General features: G+C 35.4%; 1 protein-coding gene and 1 long non-coding RNA gene across 7 annotated transcripts in view; one reads left to right on the top strand and one right to left on the bottom strand.

Moving 5' to 3' along the window:
• Positions 1-17046: 17046 nt before the first annotated feature.
• On the bottom strand, positions 17047-19272 carry LOC131739477 (uncharacterized). The gene is made up of 3 exons (XR_009330590.1): positions 19096-19272; positions 18856-18933; positions 17047-17126 (listed from the first exon to the last, which is right to left on the bottom strand). It is a non-coding gene; the product is annotated as an uncharacterized LOC131739477 (long non-coding RNA).
• Positions 17112-23297, top strand: part of LOC117426649 (zinc finger E-box-binding homeobox 2-like) — a 73147-nt gene continuing 66961 nt past the window's right edge. For 4 of the 6 annotated variants that reach the window (XM_034044492.3, XM_034044490.3, XM_034044491.3 and 1 more), the window contains exons 1-2: positions 17112-17381; positions 19530-19673. In XM_034044492.3, the coding sequence (XP_033900383.3) occupies positions 19601-19673 (73 nt within the window). In that variant the 5' untranslated portion in view covers positions 17112-17381; positions 19530-19600. Of the gene's footprint in view, positions 17382-19355; positions 19674-23297 lie in introns of those variants that run through there. The other 2 variants (XM_034044494.3, XM_034044493.3) reach the window with 2 other exon arrangements.

Below are 23297 nucleotides of genomic sequence, written 5' to 3'. Positions count from 1 at the left end.
ATTTTTAACAGGACCTGTTTCCTGCACTCACGAGCAAAGAATGCACACTACTAGGGCTGTGTGCATAAGGAGATCTGCACTGGTGTTATCTCTGACCTGCAGCTTAGCCCTTGTGTCTCAGCTGCCAAAATACTCCTATTCAACATTGTGCTGAGTTCATCAATGCTCCACGTGTCAGGATCTCAACAGGAAAAAGCAAGACAGACAGTCACTCTATTCTGCTGCCTGGGGACCTCATGACAAGTAAAACCCCCCTGCTGCCTGCCCATATCAACCTACGACAGGTTAGAACACACAACCTCTCCAGAACCACAAGACCGGGTCCACGCCCTTTCCCCTTGTCAATGCTGTCATTTCACTAGAACATCCAGCTTTCTTTATCTGGAAACCTGAAGTCAGTATGACAATTGAGATGAATTGTCACAGACGCATGTGCTTTAAAATTAACAGTAACTTGGCAGCATGTGCAACTGTTGGATGGTATGGCAATATCTTCATTCCTGCTTAGTACTGCATTAGCATATGCAGCACTGTGTTGAACATAATTCCAAAACCTATGAACATAGTTATGTACTATTTTTTTTTTTCTAAATGCACTAATTTAATTATTAAAAAGAGAAGCCTTTATAGGCACTGTAGATACGATTACAGTGACCTGTCAATCAAAGATGCTGGTTATTCTGCCAATTGATATCTTCGATAGAGACAAAATGAAGAACGATATGATTTAATTATGTTGTGTGCATATTTGCTCTAATGTTTAACTGCTCTCATTAATTTTAATAGTAATTATAAGTCATATCCCCATTGAAACATAAGCAGCAACTGCATAATAATTTTGCTGAGTGTATAGATTTTGCACTCAGAAAGTCTATGGAAAACCTCAACAGGTTACATATAAATGTATTAAGTATGTTTATATCACATTTTTGTCTTTTTTTGTCTTTGACTTAATGACTTTTAATATGTTTAAAAGTGTTCTTTGTAGACCTCTAATCAAATATTGAGAGTGTATTTTCTCTTGCTCTTGTGACAGACCAAAATTGTATACTGCTTTTTACAAAATTAACAGGAAGAGCAAGTGAGCAGAAAGAGTGCTGTGAATGACTCTGCACTTATTGGTTACTTTGGCTATTCACACCGGCCAGGTATCAAGCAGGTACATACAAGGGTATAAGTACTTGAGCTTTACTCAGTCACAAAACTACTATTCATTGCCAAGCTATTCAAATGCAATTAATAAAGTGTACCTAATAGAATGAAACTCTTTCCATGTTTTTGTTTCCCTGGACCCTTTAAAATTAGATATGTCTCAACGAGGATTGTCTTGTGAACATATCTTTTATTTAGTCATCATTACAACCATTTAAATGAAATACCTTTGCTATGCACATTTAACATTATTTCCCAAATGGATTCAATCAGGTGCAAATGTACATTACAAAACTGCAACATGCATGCTCTCTATAGTTACCTAAAATGCATAACCTTAATGAAATCATCCAAAGTGCAGTGGTTTAAATGTTATGCTTAAATCTTAACTCATGGGCACGACTCCCTGCGAAGGATTACATTTTGAGCAGATTACCTGAGGTGCATTTTTCTAGCCTCTTGTTCCTTGTAAAATAATAATAATAATAATAATAATAATAATAATAATAAGAAGAAGAAGAAGAAGAAGAAGAAGAAGAAGAAGAAGAAGAAGAAGAATATAGTTTAGATTATTTGACACTTCCATACTATATGACTTCTATAAAATGTAATGTTTTATGATAAGTTTTTTTGGTTTTTTTTCTACATTTGCTATATTAAAGTATTAATAAACATTAATCACATCTGGATAACAGGTGTTTGCTAAATAAATACATTATGTATTGTATTTTGCATGGATTCCAAGTTAAATGATATTAAAACTCACATTGTATATACAGTTGTATAGTTATTCAGTGTACAGTGCTAACTAAAACAATGAATTATTCAGTACATATCTATAATACAACCAATTACAATGGACTAGTTCACATACAGTTAAACATTGTGGCTAAGAGGTTATCAGATCTTGTGCTTGAGCCTTTGCCGGTGTAATGGGATTTACAGTAGAAGTCTGTTAGAAACGAATGCTACGCAGACAATTGTAGTGCACCCTAAGTCAAGTGTTATTAACCTTTAGCCTGTTAAAATGTGCTTGCTCTGCTTTTCTATTCAGGTGAAAAAGAAATGGTTACAAAAATGTGTGTGGTTTAACATTTAGTGCATATTAAAACCTAATACTTCATACTGGCGTTGTTATTCTTCAAGTTTTCTGTTTGTTTCCTGTTTGAGTCGGCTTGCTTTTTGACTTTCCCTACAGCATGTCATTGCCTGTAACACCCTGCCTAATGTAAACTGACTACTAAGTGACCCATCTTTGGAGAATGTTAAAAGTGGAGAGAAAGAGGTGTCAGGTCTATGGAGAGGCCAACAGAAAGCACTTAGTGTGAAGAGTAGAAATGCGAGCACAACCTTGTTGTGACTGACTACCTAAATTCAATCTGTAGTCAAAACACACTTCAGTGCAAAACGTAATGCTGTTAAAAACTGATCAGGTGACAGTCTACAGGTTTATGAATAGCGGGTTAAAGTCTGTATTGGCTTGTCTATATTGGTAAATATATCTGATACATACATTTGTGCTGGAAACCATAACAGTAAAAGATGTTGGAAAAGGGAGGGGGGAAAAGCCAAATGGGAATGCAGACAAAGCAGATCGTTGTAGCGACAAGTTGTTGGGAATTAAACCACCTGGCAAAACTGGCACACTAAAAAGAAATCTCAGCAGAGACGAAAAAAAAACAAAAACAAAACAGGTGCACAGGTACAGATACTTTTGCTTTTACTAGCACAGGCATGTCCTGACAGGTGCACAAGTTCAAGTTACAGTATCGAAGTGGCAGAATAAATGCACAGCATTAGAGTCTGACGTGCTCACTGAACTAACGGGGATGTTAATAACTGGCAAGGTACACTAATCTCTGATTGCAACATTTGGTTTACCTTAATCTGGAGGGACAGCTGTATTAAAGATGGAATTATACTAATCAGTTCAAGGCTCTTGCATATAAAACTTCCCATTAGGCTTAAAGTACAACAGCTTACCGCTCATTTTCTAGCAGCCCTACATCTGGTTCTGAATAAGGCTCTAATTTGCAAGGTACAAACTGAAAAAGGGGAGGGGGAGGGGGGGGGGGCATTGACAGTTGCTGGGGGATGGGTGCAGGAGGAACAAGCTTCTAAGTCGATGAGAATTCCCGAACACAAAGCCAGCTTAGAGGCATCTACAGTGGTGCAGCATGTGTTATCATCCCTTGGCCTTTTTTTTTGCCGGAGGTGACCAAAAAAAAATAAAACTGATGTCTGGAAAGAAAATACTCAACACAAAGCTTGGCTTTGTTATCTTAAGTCAGAAGGTATGATAGACCATGCCATATGGTTATAATCCTCCTATATCTTCTATCACCTGGCAGGAAACCTTCATGCAGTGTGACCTTATTTGGCAGGCTCCAGGTTAGGGCTGGGGTGTTCTATTTCTGCAGGATCCAAAGGTTTGCGTTGATTTTTTTGAACCCTGCAAACTATAAATCCGACTGATTACTCTGCACTCTTTTGCTTGGCTGAGCCTTTACAATGAGACGTCCCTGTTAACAATAAGCCCCTGATGAATCAAACATCCATGGCATTAGTTTCACCTAGCTGCCTCTTTCCCATGCACCGCAGCTCTTTGTCAGACCTTGTTTGATGAGAAAAACTACTGACACTTCGTGCACCTATTGATAAACAATTCAGTAATGAGGGGCCAAAAAAACCCCCAAATAACTCGATTACATTTGTTCAAGCTAACTGCTACAGTCTTGTTTTCAGGTTAAGGTAGATGTCTCATATCAAAAACAAGATAATCACCACTTTTTTTATCTCTCAAACAGTAAAAGGATATCGAATAGTTCCAGTGGTTTAAGGAATGATGATTTCTTTTGACCGTTTATGTGTTTTAAGGGCTAAAGTAACAATGAGCGCTTGTATCACTATTAAAGACAAACAACTAGTAGAAGTATATATAAAATGTAGTGTTTTTCATGATCCTGAAAGCGTAAGGTAGACTTTACTCAGATATTAAAAATGCATTTCTTCCTTTTTTAATTTTAATTTCAAGTTTAAAATATTCAGTCCTGAAAAAATATAACATTTCTGAGAGTGGACTACTGTTAAGCGTTTTAAATCTTTCAAAAATAAATAGGATGCAGTATGAAGATGCCTGTTGAAAATGTACACATCAACAATAAACCACATTCCACCTTTAAAAAAAAGCAATACAGACATTAAGCTCCCCGATTCATGGACCATGCAGTGTCTGGCTGGAGATCAAACCTAAATTCACTGTGACATTGGTTGTGACACAAACACCTATTTGTTAGCATCGGGCTAAACAAGAGACAGACTGAGAAAAGGTTTGCTTAACTAAACCTTGTTGGTTTGTCTTACAATTTGCTGTAAGAAATGAAGTATAAAAATTGCAGAAATTCCAAAATAAATGTTAAAAGATAAATAGATGGAGAGAATATATAAATCTGATAAGTATACGTGGCTTTAACCCAACAGTTGTTGCTCACATCTGTTTATGTAATACTTACCTGTTTGTGCCTGTAGCTTTTTAAAAATGTTAATAGTACACTATACACAAAACTGCTTGGCACATTTATTAATTTTAGGAGTAGGGTCTACATATTTTGTGATTTTTGCTGTAGGTGCAGCATGACAAACTTACCCTTGGCAGACCAAATATGTTACACGTTGCACAAATTCTACATTTGTAAATAAATACGATAGGCTACCTAAAAGTGTTTTGCTTCCATTATTTAAGCATGTTTTTGTAAACAAACATGAGATGTGAAATGTGTAATGTATTATAATATACTGGGAACAAAAGGGAAAACAGTATCAGGAGAAAATGTGTTTCTTGTCATTAACTGCCCTTTGATAATACAATGAAGCCTTATCACAGTATTTAAAACAAGCATTCTTATACTTTTCTCTGCACTACAGTAAACAGGATGTAAAAGGTTACTGAGAGATTGCTGGGAAAAACCCAGTTTAAACACTGTTGAAAACGTGTATACCCAAATAAATACATACTCTTTTGAAGAAATATAGGGGTTTGCATTTAACATATTGTACATATAAAAAACACAAAACTGGAAAGGAGTCCAGTATCAATTTTCATGGTGACATTTTCCTTACCTTTTCTGTTCAACTCAAAAGCGAATAGCTTTGTAATTCTTGTGCTGAACTGTAAATACATGTGTGATTCTGTATTACCATACTGTAGTCATTCCAGTCATGCCCCAACAATCATGTTTAGCCTACTTTGGACACGTTTAATATTGCCACATGACTTTTTACAGTCAGACAATTTATGTAACACTTTTAACTATGGTTTAGACCAGCTCTTTTTGTTTCAGGCCCTCCTACCGTAACAATGTACATACCTCTTTGAGCTAGAAGCCTGCGCAAACTTGTTATTTCAAATTATTATAAACCCTTTATTGTCTTGCATTAAGAAGGTGTGCAATTTCTGAAATCTTATTAAAACTGGCGATCCTCGAGTGCTTTTAAACACAAACCAGAGAGGAGATGTAACAAAAAAAAAAAAAAAAATCAGTTAATTGTGACTGGCTGGAACAAAATGCTTAAATCAATACAGCGACAGCTCATCTGCTCGTCATTTAACGATTACCTGGGAGACGCACACCCCCTGCTGTGCCTGATTTTTGATCCAGATTTACTACCGCCTCTATCCTGCAGAAACACGCTAAGCCAGAGACATCCCAGCCTCCCTTTCTCATTATTCTGTTTGTCCTTAATATCTTCTTTTATTTCTCCCTGTTGAGTTGCTTGCTATTTATTTATTCACCTTTGCTAGCCACAAACTGCAACTGGCTTAGAACAAATACATAATTGTACAAAAAACACAAACCATTTGAAAAGGAAAACAAATGTTAGTCGCACACAGCATCTTAAGAAGCAGACGTTTAAGGATGGATCGTCTAGTAGGCTGCAGACCTATAAATGCTAAACCATTCCCATAAATAATTTAAGCTCTTCATACAGATACATCCAGATAAGTAAGGTCCAGCTGATTATCAAAACACATGGAATTTGAGTTTGTGTGGAACTAAGCTTTTAATAATTTAAATCCATGTGTGGTCAGATGAAATTCAAGAATTAAACAAAATGAAAAGAAAAAACTAAAAAACAATAACAACACAAACCTGGGGGGGGAGGGGGTTCAGAAGAAATGTATAACTAATCAATCTTCATTTCCCAGAATTAGTAAATAATGCCCTCTCCACTCATTTCCACTTACATGGGCATTACACAGATTTAGATTAGGGATATGTTTATGTTGACAGTAAAAGCTGGATTAGTTAATTTACAGAAGGAAACTGACTGATTGGGAGGGTGGGTACTATTTGTGTCACATGAAGGCTTCTTGCTAGACAAAAGACAGTTCACACAGTACAGCCACATAACTTTTGTGCAGATGAAGTATTCTGGGGATGTGCATTGTTCTGCAGAGGTAGCAGGGGAGGAAAAATGAGGTAGGGGGATGGGAGGTAGAATTGGAATGATACGGGGCAACAGATGACTAGTACTATCCTATCAACCTGCTGTTAGCTTATATGCCACCCTCTATTCTCTTTCATATAGTTGTTTGGTTGCCCAGTGCAGAAGATCATCACTAGCAATAACACAGGGTTTTAGTGATGGCAAATGTAGAGTTTAAGGTATAGAATCAAACATTAACTTCAAAAGACCACTGCAGTGGGAGTTACCTTTGCACAAGGTTTCATTTTACTCACTGGCTGCAAATCAGCATTTTCAGTGGACAATAGGCTCAGCAGTGGCCTCATGATTGCTTCTTTTCAAATGGTAATGGGCATCCTAACTCCTCTGCCAGGTTTTTCTTACCAAAGGACAAATTACAGTTTACAAGGCACAGAGAAATAAAATAAAAAAATCTGAGCTGAATATTTTTTTTTTTTTTTTTCAACAAACTGACATGTAAATTACCCTTTAAGTGCTCCACTCTAGGGCTCTGATCATCTCCTAATTGTTGCAGTCAATTGTAGCCAACAGTCTCTTCAATCCCAAGCGCTTTGACAACAAGCATAGGGATCAAAGCAGAATCAGCTCCCTTCAATTCCTTTCTGTTTAGGATACTACAAAAAGGACTGAAAGCGATAGGTGGAAGGGCACCACTGTAGAGGAATATTGAGTGTGGAAAATTATTACAATAGTAATTTGTTTCATATCTTTAATGGCATAAATTCATCCAAACTCCTTTATTGCATATGTTACGAAACGAAGCATAAAAAGTTGCAGTTCTAAATGGGACCTTAAGCACTTAAAAGCTGCTGATTTGTTGGTATACTTTTCTGAATTTTGACAGGGTGGATCATAATTGGAATCACGTCTCGGGCATTCTGACAATACACTGTGATTCTTTAACAAGGCCATTCCTAATTGAAGCATTCTAAACACCAATTCAACATACACATTTGTGTTCATTTCTTTCTTTATTTTTTTGACATAACTCGGCATATTTAACTAACTAAAGTGCACTCTGCTGTATCTTGGAGAATTTAGGATCCTAGACATAACAACGCACAAAATGTGTTTGTGTCTTTTTAGAAACCTTGTCATTGGCTTGGTTTACATGCACTTGAAAATCGACTCTACAGTCATGACTGTGTGACGTTGTCACCCAAAATACATTGTGAAACAGCAAAAGGACCTTTTTGCAGTGCGACTTTAAGGGCAGGGTCAGTCGCTTTCTCATGATAAAAAATAGCTGTAAAAACCCATGTAAACTGGAGCAGGAATTGTGCTTGTGGCTCACGAGGATTCAGCAGTCAAGATCCAGTTCTTCTGACTTAATCTCACCTAATCTCCAGCAGAAAGGCCGTACAAAACACACACACCCCAACACACAGACACACACACTGTACATTTACGTACTACTTCAACACTAGAACCGCCGCGGTTATACTCATACCTAAAACCGCCGGTACATTTTAAACACCATCAATATTAAAATGAAAGACAAACTATCGGATACAACTCAAAAGTTGTATTCAAGCACATCATATCAAACATCTGCACAGCCGAAACACCGTATTTAAAATAACAATTAAACAGAAAAGGGTTTATTTTCTAACTTATTACATATTAAGCACTACTATAATAAAATAAACATTTCAAAAGAAACTAGTGTGTAAACAGGTTTATGTACATACAAAACTGTAAAAACAAAAGTAGTTTTTAATCTAAAATGAAAGTAACATATGATTTATCTTGTGTGTGTGTGTGTCACTCGCAGCACAGAATCCAGGTTGAGCTGCTGCAGCCTGCAGCTTTGCAGCTTTCTGATTAAAATGTTTCTGCTGAAGAGCTGTGGCTAGCTTCAAGATGAAATCTCTCCTACCTTGTACAAAACAAAGGAATTGATGGCTGCCAGTTGCAGTAGAGATATCAATAGGGTTGTATATATATAACAAATTTAATATTGTAGGTTATATATGTGTGTGTGCGTCCGTATGTGTTGGAGCGTGTGTGTGTGTGTGTGTGTGTGTGTGTGTGTGTGTTAGAAAGGTAACCAGACCAATAATCTAATGCGCTGCGTAATTCCGAATGTGCGCGACAACACGTGAATTAATTTCTCTTGTTAAATGTTTTTATCTTCATGGAAACTCATGATATTCAGTCGTTCTTTTCCTACTTAGTAAGCAGACACAGACATTTAAATATCCCCTCCCCTAAATGACTATGAATTGTGTAATCTGCATTGGTACGAACGATTTTTTTTCCTAAATCAGAACTGCATAGCAACGCATTTCCTGAAAAGTACGACAAACAGGTTATGAGGAAAATTGTCACGACTTGTGCATGTAAACGTAAAATCCAGCAGTGAAGGTCTCTTCTCTGGTAGAATGTAGAAAAGTTTTCATACCTGGACAAGGTGTCATTACAAAAAAAAAAAAGAAAATGTGTATTTGTTTTGGTTTGCAATGAGAAGATAACAGGTATTCAATTATGTTTTAGAAAGCTTGTATACTTACAATTAAGGCAAATGTCCTTTCACAGCCCAATAGTTTGTTCAACATATGGTTATTCTTAGTTCACATACAGCCCAATTAGAAACATATATAACTACTTAGGGGCAATTTACTGTTTTTGCCAGATCGCAAATACTGTACAACCTTTAACTACTACTAATTATTATGGAAGTAACTTCCCCTGGTCTGGCATAGAATGCCCTGCTTTAACCAATTTGATTATGAAGATTGAGGCAATATGTCTTGTGTAGGTGTCCATCTGTGGGGGTGGATTTGCCCAACTTGAGGCGTGTTTACCATATTATATAAAAATGTAAAGTACAGAGGAAGTTATACAACTCTATCGATGCTCTGTGTACATTTTGAGGGTAAATTAATAAATTATATTGTTTAACAGAAATATAAAGGATTGTTTGGTACTACCGATTCATATCTTATACAGTTTCACTCACGAATATCTCCGATGCAGTAAATGTGTTTCTTAGATTGTGCTGGTTGACATAAACCTATGAATCACCCAGCTTTCGCTTTCCAAATGGCCAGCAAATCTTGGAATAGCCTAAAAATGTGTGTAGTTTGAAGACCAGAGGTTTTCAAACTGGGGAGCGTGACAAGGTTATTAGGCCAAGACCTGACTGGAAAATACTTTTTCCTGACTTCCTGGCGATTGTAAAAGCACTGCAGTAAATGGCAGACTCGGTGGGCCTCCAGGATGATTAGCTATGTTTTCATCAAGCAGGTGAAAAAAATTGTAGTGCACTTGCAAAATTTTGCTCAAAAATATATGCGAATCTTACCGAAGAAAAGTAGTTTTCCATTAAACTGGATTCTAGCGAACAAACAGTTTTATGTAATGATGTCACAAAAATGGTTAATGCGCAAATGTTCTTGATCCAAACAAAAAAGAAAAGTTTGATGCATTTCCATCCATTTTTTTCTATTCACTCGCTAGACTAGCGTATAAACTAGCAAATAACCAACCTCGCTGAGCATTCTGGTTATATAATGTGTTGCTGGACTGAAAATGGACCAAGAAGGAATATATATAAATTACCCTCCAAATTAAAAAGAATTACCATTGTGCAACTTTTCATATTTTTTTAAGCTGTACTTTTTCCCTCATATGCAATTTAAGTAATAGTCGGACTGCAAGCAAACTAACAGACAAAATTGCAGACCAGTATCAGATACTCTCCGGAGATAGCTGCACCAAAACCTAAAAGAAGATCTTTCAATCCATCTTGGGAAAATGAATATTTTGTTTTTGAACGATCAGGGATAGAATTAAAATATACAGTGGGCAGTGGCCAGAGATCATGCCAAGAAATGGTGTAAAAAGATGATGAAAATATTAAACATGTGTGCAGCAGAAAATATGTTTGTAAGAGAAGCGAAAGAAAACAGTAGGGTCAGGTATATGTCGGCATTTGTAAACTTGGGCCAAAAAGATGCACAGATGAGCTCTGTCTTGCCTGCAGTTTGGCAAAAGCTGTTACAGTTTACAAAAGGTAACGTCTTTAAAGAAATGACCACAAAAATGTACTTCTATTCCTCTGCATTCCAAAGACAGCAGTGTAGTGCATAAACTATTGCCAGAAACAATGAGAAATTTGGCGACTGCCTTTTCAGCTAAACCCTGAAATCAGCAGATCTACCCTTTGTTAGCAGAATGTGTGCTGAAAGCACTGACCAAAGTGACACGAATCAACTTATTATTTACCACTGTTTCAGAAATATCTGGAGGCTGTAATGCAGAAAATATAAGTGCAGCCATAGTCAGTTGTTTGGAACATTAACAAAATGATGATCCAGTACAGAAAAGTGTGTGGTTTAACTAAGACAGTGCATCAGTAATGCTATCACAGCATTATGAGGTATATCTATTTTATATTATAATTAATTGCACATAATAATAATGGACAAAATATATGATCATGTCCTAGTGAGGTCAATATTTTGTAAGGTGTCCATCATGTAACATGCCTGTGCCGACCCCTGCATATGATATGTGTTATTTAAGTTGAATCACCGCAATTATATCTGTGGCCAAAAGTTTTCCAGCACCCTACAGAATTAACCAGTGTTGCTTCATAAAGTCCAATATAACACGTTGAATATAATGTTATGTTAACATGTTGAAATTACATACTGCTTTGTAGTTTTTTCATATAGGCTACTTAACAAAAAACAGACATGAAATACGACTGCTATTATGGCTTCCAGTAGACTTTTGCGATATAATTTTGTAGTTTGTTTGATTAAATGTGTGGAGCAGTGTGGAGTAGTGGTTAGGGCACTGGACTCTTGACCGGAGGGTTGTGGGTTCAATCCCCAGTGGGGGACACTGCTGTTGTACCCTTGAGCAAGGTACTTTACCTAGATTGCTTCAGTAAAAACCCAACTGTATAAATGGGCAATTGTATGTAAAAATAATGTGATAACTGTATAATGTGAAATAATGTATAATGTGATATCTTGTAACAATTGTAAGTCGCCCTGGATAAGGGCGTCTGCTAAGAAATGAATAATAATAATAATAATAATAAATGGTGTTAAATAAAATATCTAAATTATGCTCATGTAGTTTTTTTTTTTTTTTTTTAAATTATGTCTCAATCCTAAAATGATATGCAAAACTTTTGGCCATAGCTGTAGATTTGATTGACATATGATATGTGCCATTAACTTTTAATTACATGCCCAGTCCTGGTAGAGATGTGTTGCGTTGACCATGAAAATACCACATGAGTGAAAAAAGTATACACTAGCTCATAAAATTCACTCCGAAAGTATTTCCATTGCATTTGTGCACATCATTTATCGTACAGGATAAATCGAACTTACTTATTTTTTTAGTTCGCTCACATGCATTTACCGAATTTGGCTTGTTTCCATCACAGTTGTCAAACTTTTCTTTTATACGCAGTATAAAAGTTTTAGGGCATAAAAAGTTTGATGGAACCATACCACTATATTACTGAATAAAACTATGCGCTAGCTCATAAAATGCTAGTCTGTCCAGGTTCACCAATCCTGGACATACATTTGTACCCCTAGAATGCTGGAGGGAGATTGGGGTCTGAATTGCATGCCTGGGATTGGTGAAGGCGGATGGAGGGCGTGATTTAATGCAAAGCACAAAAAAAAAAATCTCTGAAGGGTGGCGCAGCAAAAAAAGTTTGGGAAACCCTGCTTTAGACAGATCAATCCATGCAAGAATTTACAGGAAAAAGTATGCCTTGCAAACCATGTTTTTTTTTTTTTTATCTTACCTGTCTGAGAACTAGTATGCCCCCTTGTAATATATAATTTTTATTTATAAATAACTGTTACTGCAAATAATCTGAGAAAGACATCATAGCCGCGAGACTGATGAAATGTCTGGAAACAGCTGTTCATGCCGACCATGTGTTTAGCTGTAGAGATTCGCTTTTGGAATAATCTAGAAATTAACCGGAATTAATCAGGATGATGCTTTGGAACGAGTGATGCCATTAAATACGGTATGTTGGCAGGCTTTATATTTATAACAGATACTAGGAGGTGTTCAGTTTTCATTTACACAATTGATACAGAGTTTGACAGAGACACCTAACAGACACTTTGAATTCTTAACTTATGGTCTAGAAGTCTGAAAAAAATTCACTTTCTCCAGGTGCTTGTGTACAATGCATAATTGACAATACACAAGACTATTTATCCATAGTGTAGGGATCACACAAGCAGTGGCAATGTTAGCTTCCTGGTGCCCTGTGAGAATGCCTTGAGTCTACTGTAAAGGAGTCACCAATTTAGATCAGGTGAACTACGTGCCATTCCAATCCCTGGACAAATCTAGTGGTTGTATTGTATTGTGTCCACAAAGTTAAAACCAACTAATTTCAATGACACATAGTTCAGATCCCTGACCCCTTTTTTCAATGTAGTATTTTATTGAGTATATTATTGATGGTTGAAAAAAATATAACCAAGGCCATTTTAGGGTTAAGTTACTATTTTTTTGTGTGTGTATCCTCTGAGAACGTAGCTTCATATATAACAGCTGACATTAAAAGGCAGATATGCAAATGTGTATAGAGATTAGAGATACAACAATTATTCAAATGTTTGATAAATAATTCATCATAGAAAATGTCAATAATTAATTCTGTGGAGCACTAAGTCGTATTTCTTAAGTAAAAGTGTCCCTGTGTTTTCCAGCACTTACCTTATAGTCAATACTGTGGGGGAAAAAAATAAAAAATGTTTTGTCACCGTCAAACACTAATTGAGCATGTTCTGGTTCTTTCCTTCTAGGCATGGTTCATGAAACTAGAACATCAAAAACAAAAATGGAAGTCTTTCCCAGTCTCGAACAGTCTCTCCCAATCTGGTGCTTTTTGGCCACTTGGGAACTGACCCCTTTCCACAGACAAGAAGTGGCTGAATATGATACAGTTCATGTAGCCTCACAGAAGTGTAAGTGCAATTATAAATACAGCCATTCATGCTTAAACATCTTTATGGATATAAAACTGTTTTTCACTGATTCTAGTTTCTATTATTATAAGGTTTGCTGTCATTCATAGACATCTGAAACAGCAAATACTTGAAATCAGTATTTGTTATATAGGCCTGCGTATAAGAAAACCGAGACTTGACAGGTTCAGTTAAAACGTATCTATTAACTAATCAGTATTCATTATTTTTGCAACAGTTGTGTGTCTAGTTTTACAGAGCGAATTTCAGTTTTTTATATGATTTTCCACGATGTAATTTGCCTGCAGAAAACCACCTGTGTCTATGCAACTCGATGTCTGCAGTTTGTGTCTACAGCTTCTGAAAAACATCAGAAAACATCTTATTGGGGTTATGTAGATTTTAATATTGTAAGCAATACTACTATTATTCACATTTAAATAGTGTTAACATGTTTTCAGGACTACACCATTTTACAGGGTCTGCTGTATGTGTAAGTCAACATGCATGTGTATTTGATAATTATATATTGTTTACGGTGTAAAGATAGGAATGTACTGTTGCTCTGTCTCTAGTTTATTAGGGTCTTCATTAGGATTTTCTTTTTAGTTTTTAAACTCAGCTTCATTAGTCTTTCAGGTGAACATGTGTTGACAGAACATGTTATCCACCTTATTATATTTCAGGAATAATAAATGAATGCAGCATTAATATGTTATTTATGTGAGTTTAAAGGAAGGTAAAATACTAGTTGTCCCTCCAGTAAACATGGCAGAAAATATTTTAAACAAGAGGGTGTAAATAAAAAAGGGAAGAAAAATAGATGTGGGCAGGATGCTAAATTAAGGGAACTTTGACATTTGAATAGAGTACAAACAAAAGTTACATTTTATAAACTATAAAAAATATTTAACAAAAAGAATCACATACAAGCAGAGTAGGGATGTAGAAGCTTGGCAGAAGCAGGGCTGCTTTTGGAATACATGTAAAGCAATGCAAATTAACTCAACTGAAAGTGGTTCACTGAAACATCTGAAACATAAAAAACAGTAAAACTACCAAATAAGAAAAAGGTTATGTGAAGTTAAACATTATTATTATTATTATTATTATTATTATTATTATTATTATTATTATTATTATTATTATTATTAGTAGTAGTCGTAGTAGTAGTAGTAGTAGTAGTAGTAGTAGTAGTCGTAGTAGTAGTAGTAGTCGTCATAGTAGATCATTATCTTTTTTACACTTAAGTATTCTTCATTAAAGTTTAAAATGGATAAATCTATTTGAATGAGTTAACCATTTTGGTTAAAAACCTAATTATTTTACTACTATCTTTATGATGTCATTTTAATAATACATAAAGTATGAGTTGGATCTGTTATGTGGTAGTTCAGAGAATAAAATATTTGAAGTAAATACTGTAAATAATATGTATTTCTTGCTGACTGCACCAGTAACATGATTTATAGTGATAACCGGGTATATCAGAGTACTGATTAATAACCTTTAAGACATTGAATTGTAAATCCATTTTAAACTCTTAGGTTCACCGTTTTAGGTATAAATTAACCTCTGTGTCCGAGTTAAACCATCATCTGTAATCATATTCTACAGGGTGTACAAGCGAAATAACTGGGAGGGGTCATCTGTACTGTATCTGTATGGATTATCAAAATGGAAAAGTGCAGCAACAGGGCAGATAACGGCAGAGAACACAGAACAGACCTTGTACCTGTACATGCTTCTGATTACATACTCGTAAGATTACCTTATTATTTATTTATTTCTTTGCAGATGCCCTTACCTTACTTAAATATCATAGCAATCATCACTATAACATGTAGCGCATGGAAGGGTTTTCCATATACAATTAAAACTCCTACAGTAGTTGTAGCCTGCTGAGAGTTCATTTAGATTTAGAAAAAAAAACTCAACTTTCTGAGATGCAGCTAAAACACGTGTACCAAATCACTGGTAAGAGCATTCCAAGGTAATAAAAGGTGTCATAATAGCAAACTGAGTAGTTACATAAGTAGCAGATTAATTGCTCTCAGCATCCTCATTAAATGAAATACAATTAAATGCAAGAAGTAAAAAAAAATCAATGTACTGTAAACGTTGGGACTATTACTTAGGTGCACATTCAAATAAAGAGAAGGAATGAGAACCGGTTTACAACACTTCACTTTTTTTTTTAAACATGAAGATATACCTAACACAGCCTAATAATGTATCGCAATATAAATATAATTACCTTTGTAACCCAAGAGTATGTGTAAAAATAACATCCAGTATTCTCGATAACATGTCTTGCATGTGTAAAACTTAAAAATAATAATAAAATAACAATAAATATCTTATTTTAGTCTGTAAATAAAATTAAGCGGCGAATTGGTTGAGCGATATTAGACACTAAATATCTCCCTAGGGATCCGGGCTCGGAATAGGTTAATAATCTGCAGTCTTTGGTAAATTTCTGAATTCCAGATGTTGAACATCTTTGCTTTGCTGTGTGCAAATCCGTTTGCTCTAACCCGATTGGCTTTGAACAAAGGCATCAAAAAGCCCTGCCCCTTGATTGATGATTTAATTACCCATACAGTGTCAGTAGATAGCTGCGTAAAGATAAGGGAGAAGAAAAATATTTTATTTACATAACCAATCACGTCGTTTTAAAGGTGGAGCTTGTTTTTCTATCAGTTTGCTGTACAGAAACTGGAAATAGCTTTAAACACATGACAAATAAATGAAGAAAAGAAAAAAATGAACATAGAAATCACGCCCTTAAACTCAATAAACCGCATCCTTAGTTAAAGAAAAAAAAAAACTAATAACATAACAATTTCTGTTTTATTAACATAATATATATGCGGTGCACTATGCATTTGCCAATTCTGGATTACAATACATGACATGTTTGTGGAAAATTCCTTAGAAAATACCTGCTCACCTTCAACATAATTAGCAAAAAATTAAAGGTGTTACTTGAAGTAATTCAATGAAAGTGCTGTCATCACACAGTTCTCCACAATATGGGGTTGAAGCACAACGGGTTTTGAGTCATACAAGTTCTGTGCAAGTAAAACTTAAACATTTGTGAAAATAAGGTACAGAAGAATGCCGAAATAAGATTCATACCAAAATACAGACAGCATCCAAATCTGCAGATAATGGGGCTGAGCAACGACTGAACTTCTTCTCTTGCAAGTGAGAAGATATTTCAGCGTTCTGTTTTTGATCCTGAGGTTTCTTAGGGTCAGCTAGCTGCTGCAGCACAGTTTCCGTTAGATCCCTTTGTCGTGATGGTTGTTGAGGTTGGGGGCTGGAGGGGGTGTTCCAACTTTCTTCAAATATTATTCTTGCTTGGATTGCAAGGTAATCCGACTCGGTTCATTTCTCTCAGATCATAAAAAAAAAAAAAAAAACGATCACGTTTTTCAGAAGATGCTCACGTTTGGTGCGCCTCAATTATCCCTCCCCGTGAAGATAGGTGGCGCGTGTTCCAGGGTCTCTCCTCTATGTTACAGAAAAGAAAAAGAAAAAGAAGAAAATGTCATTAGAAGAGGCGTAACACGTCAGTCCGTCCCAGGTTGTTTCCTGGAGTGGCTGAAAGAGATCAGTCCTAACCTGCCCAGCAGGAATAACGGTCCTTCTTCCAACTCTTTCCAAGGCTTATTATCATTTTGCGAGGATCTTCATAATTCAACCTTTCTATTGCTTCGTTCTGTTTCTTCATTTGAACTATTTTATAAGATACGGACAGCATTCCAGGTAGGTGTGTTTTTACAGTCTTGTTTTTATTAAAGGTAACAGTTTTATAAGGAATGTGTTGCCTGTATTACGATGCTTTTTTTGTTTTTGTTTTAAGTGTGTATTTTTCATAAAGTTTGTCTACCTGTCTGCACAGGTAAAAAGGTGCGCATGGTACAACGAAATAAAACGTCTTTTGGTTTACATTCAATGTTACTTTTACAATGTGATTCATTGTTTATATTATTTTATCTCACAATTTCTGCATCTTGTTTCTCACTAAATGTTTTTTGTTTGTTTGTTTTTACAATTAGCATTATTTAAATAAAAATCTGATGTTACAGTCTATACTTCATTTTGTCACTTTCCCTGATTGAAATGTTTAATTTGTTTTACATGTATTTCTCAATCATGCAGAAGCAAGGTTTAAATTCGCAAGTTTAATTTGTAGATGTCAAGAGTTAAGTTACTTGATCAAATAACGAATATAGAAGTGAGAGTGATGACAACATTTTGTTTATGAATATTCTGTCAGTTTCGCTTAAAAATAAACAGTTTGTGAGAACGTTACCAAATAGATTCTATACTGATGCATTCCAGCGATTACACCAGAGTTTGTGTTGTTTTTTTTATTTTTGTTGTTAGTGTTATATATATATATATATATATATATATATATATATATATATATATATATATATATATATATATATATATATATATATATACATATATATCTGACAGTGTCACTGTTATTGTTTTTTTTTCTTCCTGAATAACATACTTTGAAACACATCGGTGTAGTCTACTTTTCCATATCTGTATGCCTGTAAATATTTCATCAGCTTTCTTTCTTTTTGATTCATTTTGTTGTCGTCTATGTTAAGATGTATATACATTGTCAACTTTTGTATGTTGCTGGGGCATCTTGTAGAAAGTGCTTGTTGATTTTGCATTGTTACACTACAGCGTTGCATGTTGTGCTGAGATAAGTGCATGTCAAGGAATGTGCTATATGTTAAAACTAGTTATTACTTTAATGGAATTATGAAAATTTGGCGTTGACATGAAAAATGTAAATATACCTGTAGTGTTACATCGTATTCACCACAGCACCATGCAAATGTGCAATGCATATATCATGCATTCATTAAACATTATTGGTGACAGCATCCTAAAAACAAAGAACATTAATTCCGCGCAGTAATCTATGCCTATAAATTGATAACAAACGTTAGATTCTAGGGGGTCGTATGTTTTTTGCTTGGAGGAAAAGGGGTTAAGTTTCAATGTTTTACAGGTTACATCTGTTACATCTTTTTACTGCCATGTGTTTGTACTAATCCTCCGAGCTAGAGCTTCCTAAAGCTACTGCTGCATCTCCCTATCAAACAGAACCAATTGTCATTTGCACAAATCCCCCTAAATTTACTAAACGCCATAATTGTTGTTGTTTTTTACCTTAACATATTTGTAATTGACACTTCAATATAACCTCGAGTAGCATTTTGTTAAAGAATACTTCTAAGGGGAAGAAAAAGTTGTCATCCCCTTTCAAATGGTCACGTAGAAACTGTAGAATAGTAACACAGTATATAATCGTTATTTTCAGAAAAAAATGAATCAAAACAAGCAAAAACAGCAACAAATACATGGTGTATATAATAAATGCAACCATATTCATTTTGAGCTCGTAGGTGATCAAACTGCAACCCCAGTCACACGTTTCACTTACTTTTGACGCTTCCTTTCTAATAAACAATTGGAGACGTAATGCAACATGTACAGAACACGATTTATCTTATCATGTGCAGATTGGAAGAACCAAGGACGCCTTGTATTTAAATGACATACTGTAAAACACAGTGCTTTCCCCCACCGGCAGTCATCGTGAATTATGACTCATATTGGAGGTGTAATTCTCTGTGTCTCTCCCTCCCCCCCCCCCCCCCCTTCTGTCTGTGCTCTCTGTCCTTATTTTTCATATGATCACAGTTTCAAAAAGATCAAGTGAAGAAAGATAATAGAGAGACATCACCTACCATTTCTTTAAAAAACTGGACGTGATGTTTTGTGCCCATTAATTTTTTATTGTGAGTTAAATTTGGCGCCCTGTATTTAAATGGGATCTCCCAGTGCCCACATTGTTGCTGTGTGTTTGGTTGTTAGATATTGAGCCTGCGTGCTGCTGATTCAGGGAGTCGAGTCCATGCGAACTGCCATCTGATCCACTCTTATCAATGAAGCAGCAGATCATGGCGGATGGCCCCAGGTGTAAGAGGCGAAAACAAGCCAACCCAAGAAGGAAAAACGGTAAGAAAAAAAAAACACCAAAAAAAAAAACAACATCTTTTTGATTTTTGTTAAGAAAACATTGGGTTACAGGACGTTCGCTCTGGCTGAGGGGATCGCTCGCCTTGTATGTTTTTACGTTTCAATGGGAGTTGAGGGCAGTCACAGAGAAAGTGTGTTTAACAGCTCCCAATGTATCCATGACTGCTCTCTTGTCATTTGATAAACCATTAGTGATCTCTTTTTCTTTCTTTTTTTCTTTTTTTTCCGGCCAGGTCTAATAAGACATCTGTGTAACTTAACAGAAGTTTAAATTATACTGTCAAGGCGGTGTAAAAACTAAGAGGGAAAGCTAGAAAGTTTCTAGTTTAGCTCTTTAAAGTATAACGGGTCTGTCTGGTAGTTTAATTCCCACTAAACAAACAAAAATAACCGTTATATTGCCTGATGACTTATTTCACTGTTAATTGCCTAGTTATTATTATTATTATTATTATTATTATTATTATTATTATTATTATTATTATTATTATTATTAAACTGAAATACGTATGGACCGTTCTATATGTGAATGGTTTCTTGATTGCTTGCAGTCCGATAAGGACCGGACTGCGATCATTGATTCATGGCTGTTTTTACCCCCAACACGGGTCATTCTTAATCACATCAGTTAGTTTCATTACGGGATACAACAATCATTAGCTACTGTCATTTTTTTTGTTGTTGCGAATAGTCATTCGTGTATTTCGTTTTCTATGAAGTTAAAGTTTGTGTTGCAGTCTGAGTCATAATAAGCACTGTGTTGCTAGTGTTTAGGCTACATTCTCGCTTATGTATTCCCTTTATCTGGTGCGGTTAAAAAACAGTGATTCTTCAACATATATTTCAGTAGCCTATATGTTATATTTAGAATAATATTGTTATGGAACAAAATACAATTTAATGACTGACAACTTTTGAAAACATAATGACTGGAGTGGACGGGGTTCTAACAGTCCAGATATCAATCATTAATGAGTTATAGAGAGAAACTGTATTTTTAAATTTTCTTTCTGTTTTCATTTCTGTTTTGTGTAACGGTGGTGTTACGTGGTGGTGGAGTTGTTGAACCATATGTGGGAGTGACTGAGGAATTTTACAAAGAAACAGTTCGTTTGTGGGCTACAGATTTTCTCTTTGTGTCCTAGTAGTATCTACTGCTTGTTTAATGCTTAGGGAATGTGTTTTGTCTTCCACATTGCACTGTCTAAAGTATTATCTTTATCGATTATAACATATTTTTCTATTAAAATTTAGTCGTTTACCCTGTTGCATTTGGTCACTGTCTGCGTTGGTCCTGGCTTTAGTGAATGGACCTCCTTTGATATGTGCAAAGTATTTATTTTAAAAGACGGGAAAATTAAATGGCATATTTCCAGTCCCCATCTTGTTTTGCCTCTTTTCTTTATTAAAAGCTGGATATTGATTTTATAAAAATCAATGTCTGTAGTTGAGGGTGTTTTCTGCTTACAAGTAGCTAGAAGCACGTTGCTGAGCCACTGAATAACAAAAGCTTTGAGAGAAGTCGCTTTTATTCTGTGCTGAACAATCGTTGGTGGTATATACAAAAAATAACACAATTATGTGTAAAGAAAATAAATGTACAATGTAGTACTTCCTGTTAGGCTACATAGCATTTTTAAAATAATTGGTATGCGTTGGAAATATGTAGGATGTACCATGCATTTTATTTTTCTAATTTCATATTTTTCAAGCCTATAGTTTAGGGGTGCACAACACAAAGGTATAGTTAGTCATAAACTTCCCCTAAAAACAATTTTTGAAAAAAAAAAGCATTTAAAATGTTGTTTCACATATTAGTAGAATCTTGTTTGTATATATGGTGTATTCATTGATTTTCTTAAATTATAGATCGGTTATACATTTGATTTAATGCTCTTTGTGGTTATTTTATATCGAATTACAGTCGCCCGGTTAAGAAACAGGTCCCGTTTTTCCCCCCGTTTTTTCTCTTGTCATGCGATGTATCCAATAGCTTTTCCTTTGGGAATGGCCTGGATTTATCTGAGCTGAGTGGATTTTTCTTCTCCCCTGGATTCATGGAAAATATGTCAGAGCTGAGCGTGTGTCTCTGCTGATAACACTAAATATGATGATGCTTATCAGTGATACAGAAATTCCTTGAATTGAAAGAACATATGAAAAAAAGAACGGAATAGAGGCGACCAGGAAAGTGAACGTGAGGGAAAAAGAGAAACAAAACTGAATTGTGGCGAAGTTAACAGATTGTGGGAGGAAAACCCTGAGGGGAGAAAATCGGAATAGCCAGGTCTAAAACAAAAGCTATCAAACTGAGGTAGTGAGGTACAGTACACAAAACGATAAAAGCGAGCACTTTTTTTGAGTGTTTTGAGTGAAAATTGTTAGACAATAAACAAAAATAAGGCAAAATATGTTTTTAACAAAGAGCTAAACATATTGTAGAAATAAACAAAACTGGGACTGTTTGTCAGTTTCAAAGAGTTCAGTCAGATGACCTGGATCCGCCTGACTCACTTTGTAACTTTGTAACACTTTCACTGAAAAGAAAAAAAAAAGAACGCCCATTATTTCATGAAAAGCACGCTGCAATGATTGTCTTTTCTATTTTAAAATAGGATATTTACCCAATGTAGAAGATGCTTTTTACACTTTTGTGGACTTTGTTTTCGTACGCAACACCTACTGTTTTGAAGGCATCAAGATTCCTAGTACTGCTATGTTGCATATCCTTAACTATATATATATATTAGCTTTACCCATACTAAGAGTATACGCAATATATGATTAGAGGATGAATACCCAGCTCCAAAATAGATGGCAATTTATTTTTAGACGATCAGACCACCTCCTTAGTTTGAAATAAAATCGGGTTTGTTTATTTCATTAATCTAGAGTTTTCACGTGCGTTTCGTTACAGCTCCGTGGATTTAAACAACTCTCGTTTTAGAAAGTCACTTACAGTTTGTTGATCAGTTTATGAAAATAGTGTGTATTTTCAAAAGGTGGGGGGTGGGGGGGGTCCTCCTTGTAATTACTTTTCAAACTTAACCCTTTGACACCCGAGTGTACTTTTTAAAATATGCTTATGCATTAGCATTAAGGCATATTAATAATCATTCCTTAATATTTAATACTAAAGGGTTAAATTGTCTGCCTTTAGTTTTGGAGAAAGTACACAATTACACATATTTTCCAAAAGCAAATAAAAATGAAAAGGTCACTTGTAGTTATCGGGAACCTGATATTAGCAACCTTGCGATTTTCTTGCAGTTTTACCCCTCCAGGTGTTGCAAGTAACATCCAGCTGTGAGGGTTTGCTTGGCTATTTGTAAGTACAGCTGTTAAAGTGCTTCGCAGATCTAGTGCTTTAGTTGATTAGTCAACCAGCACAACTGAATATAATTCTTTTAACTGGAAAACATGCATTCTGATAATTATATGCAGCAAGGGACAACTTTTCTTTTTTTAACTATTGTTTTTTTTTTTTTTTAAATTAGCATATTTAACCAGCCTGTTCTTGTGGCTTCCAATGCAGGTGCTGTAGAGTCGGAATCTGGTGAGCCTCGTCATGCTTATTTATGTTCTTGATTATTAAAAAATGAA

This window comes from Acipenser ruthenus, chromosome 11 (genome assembly GCF_902713425.1).
Source record: "Acipenser ruthenus chromosome 11, fAciRut3.2 maternal haplotype, whole genome shotgun sequence".
In the NCBI taxonomy this organism is placed as follows: Eukaryota; Metazoa; Chordata; class Actinopteri; order Acipenseriformes; family Acipenseridae; genus Acipenser; species Acipenser ruthenus.
The sequence above is the reverse complement of the archived record's forward strand: the minus strand, read 5'-3'. Positions and strand labels throughout refer to the sequence as shown.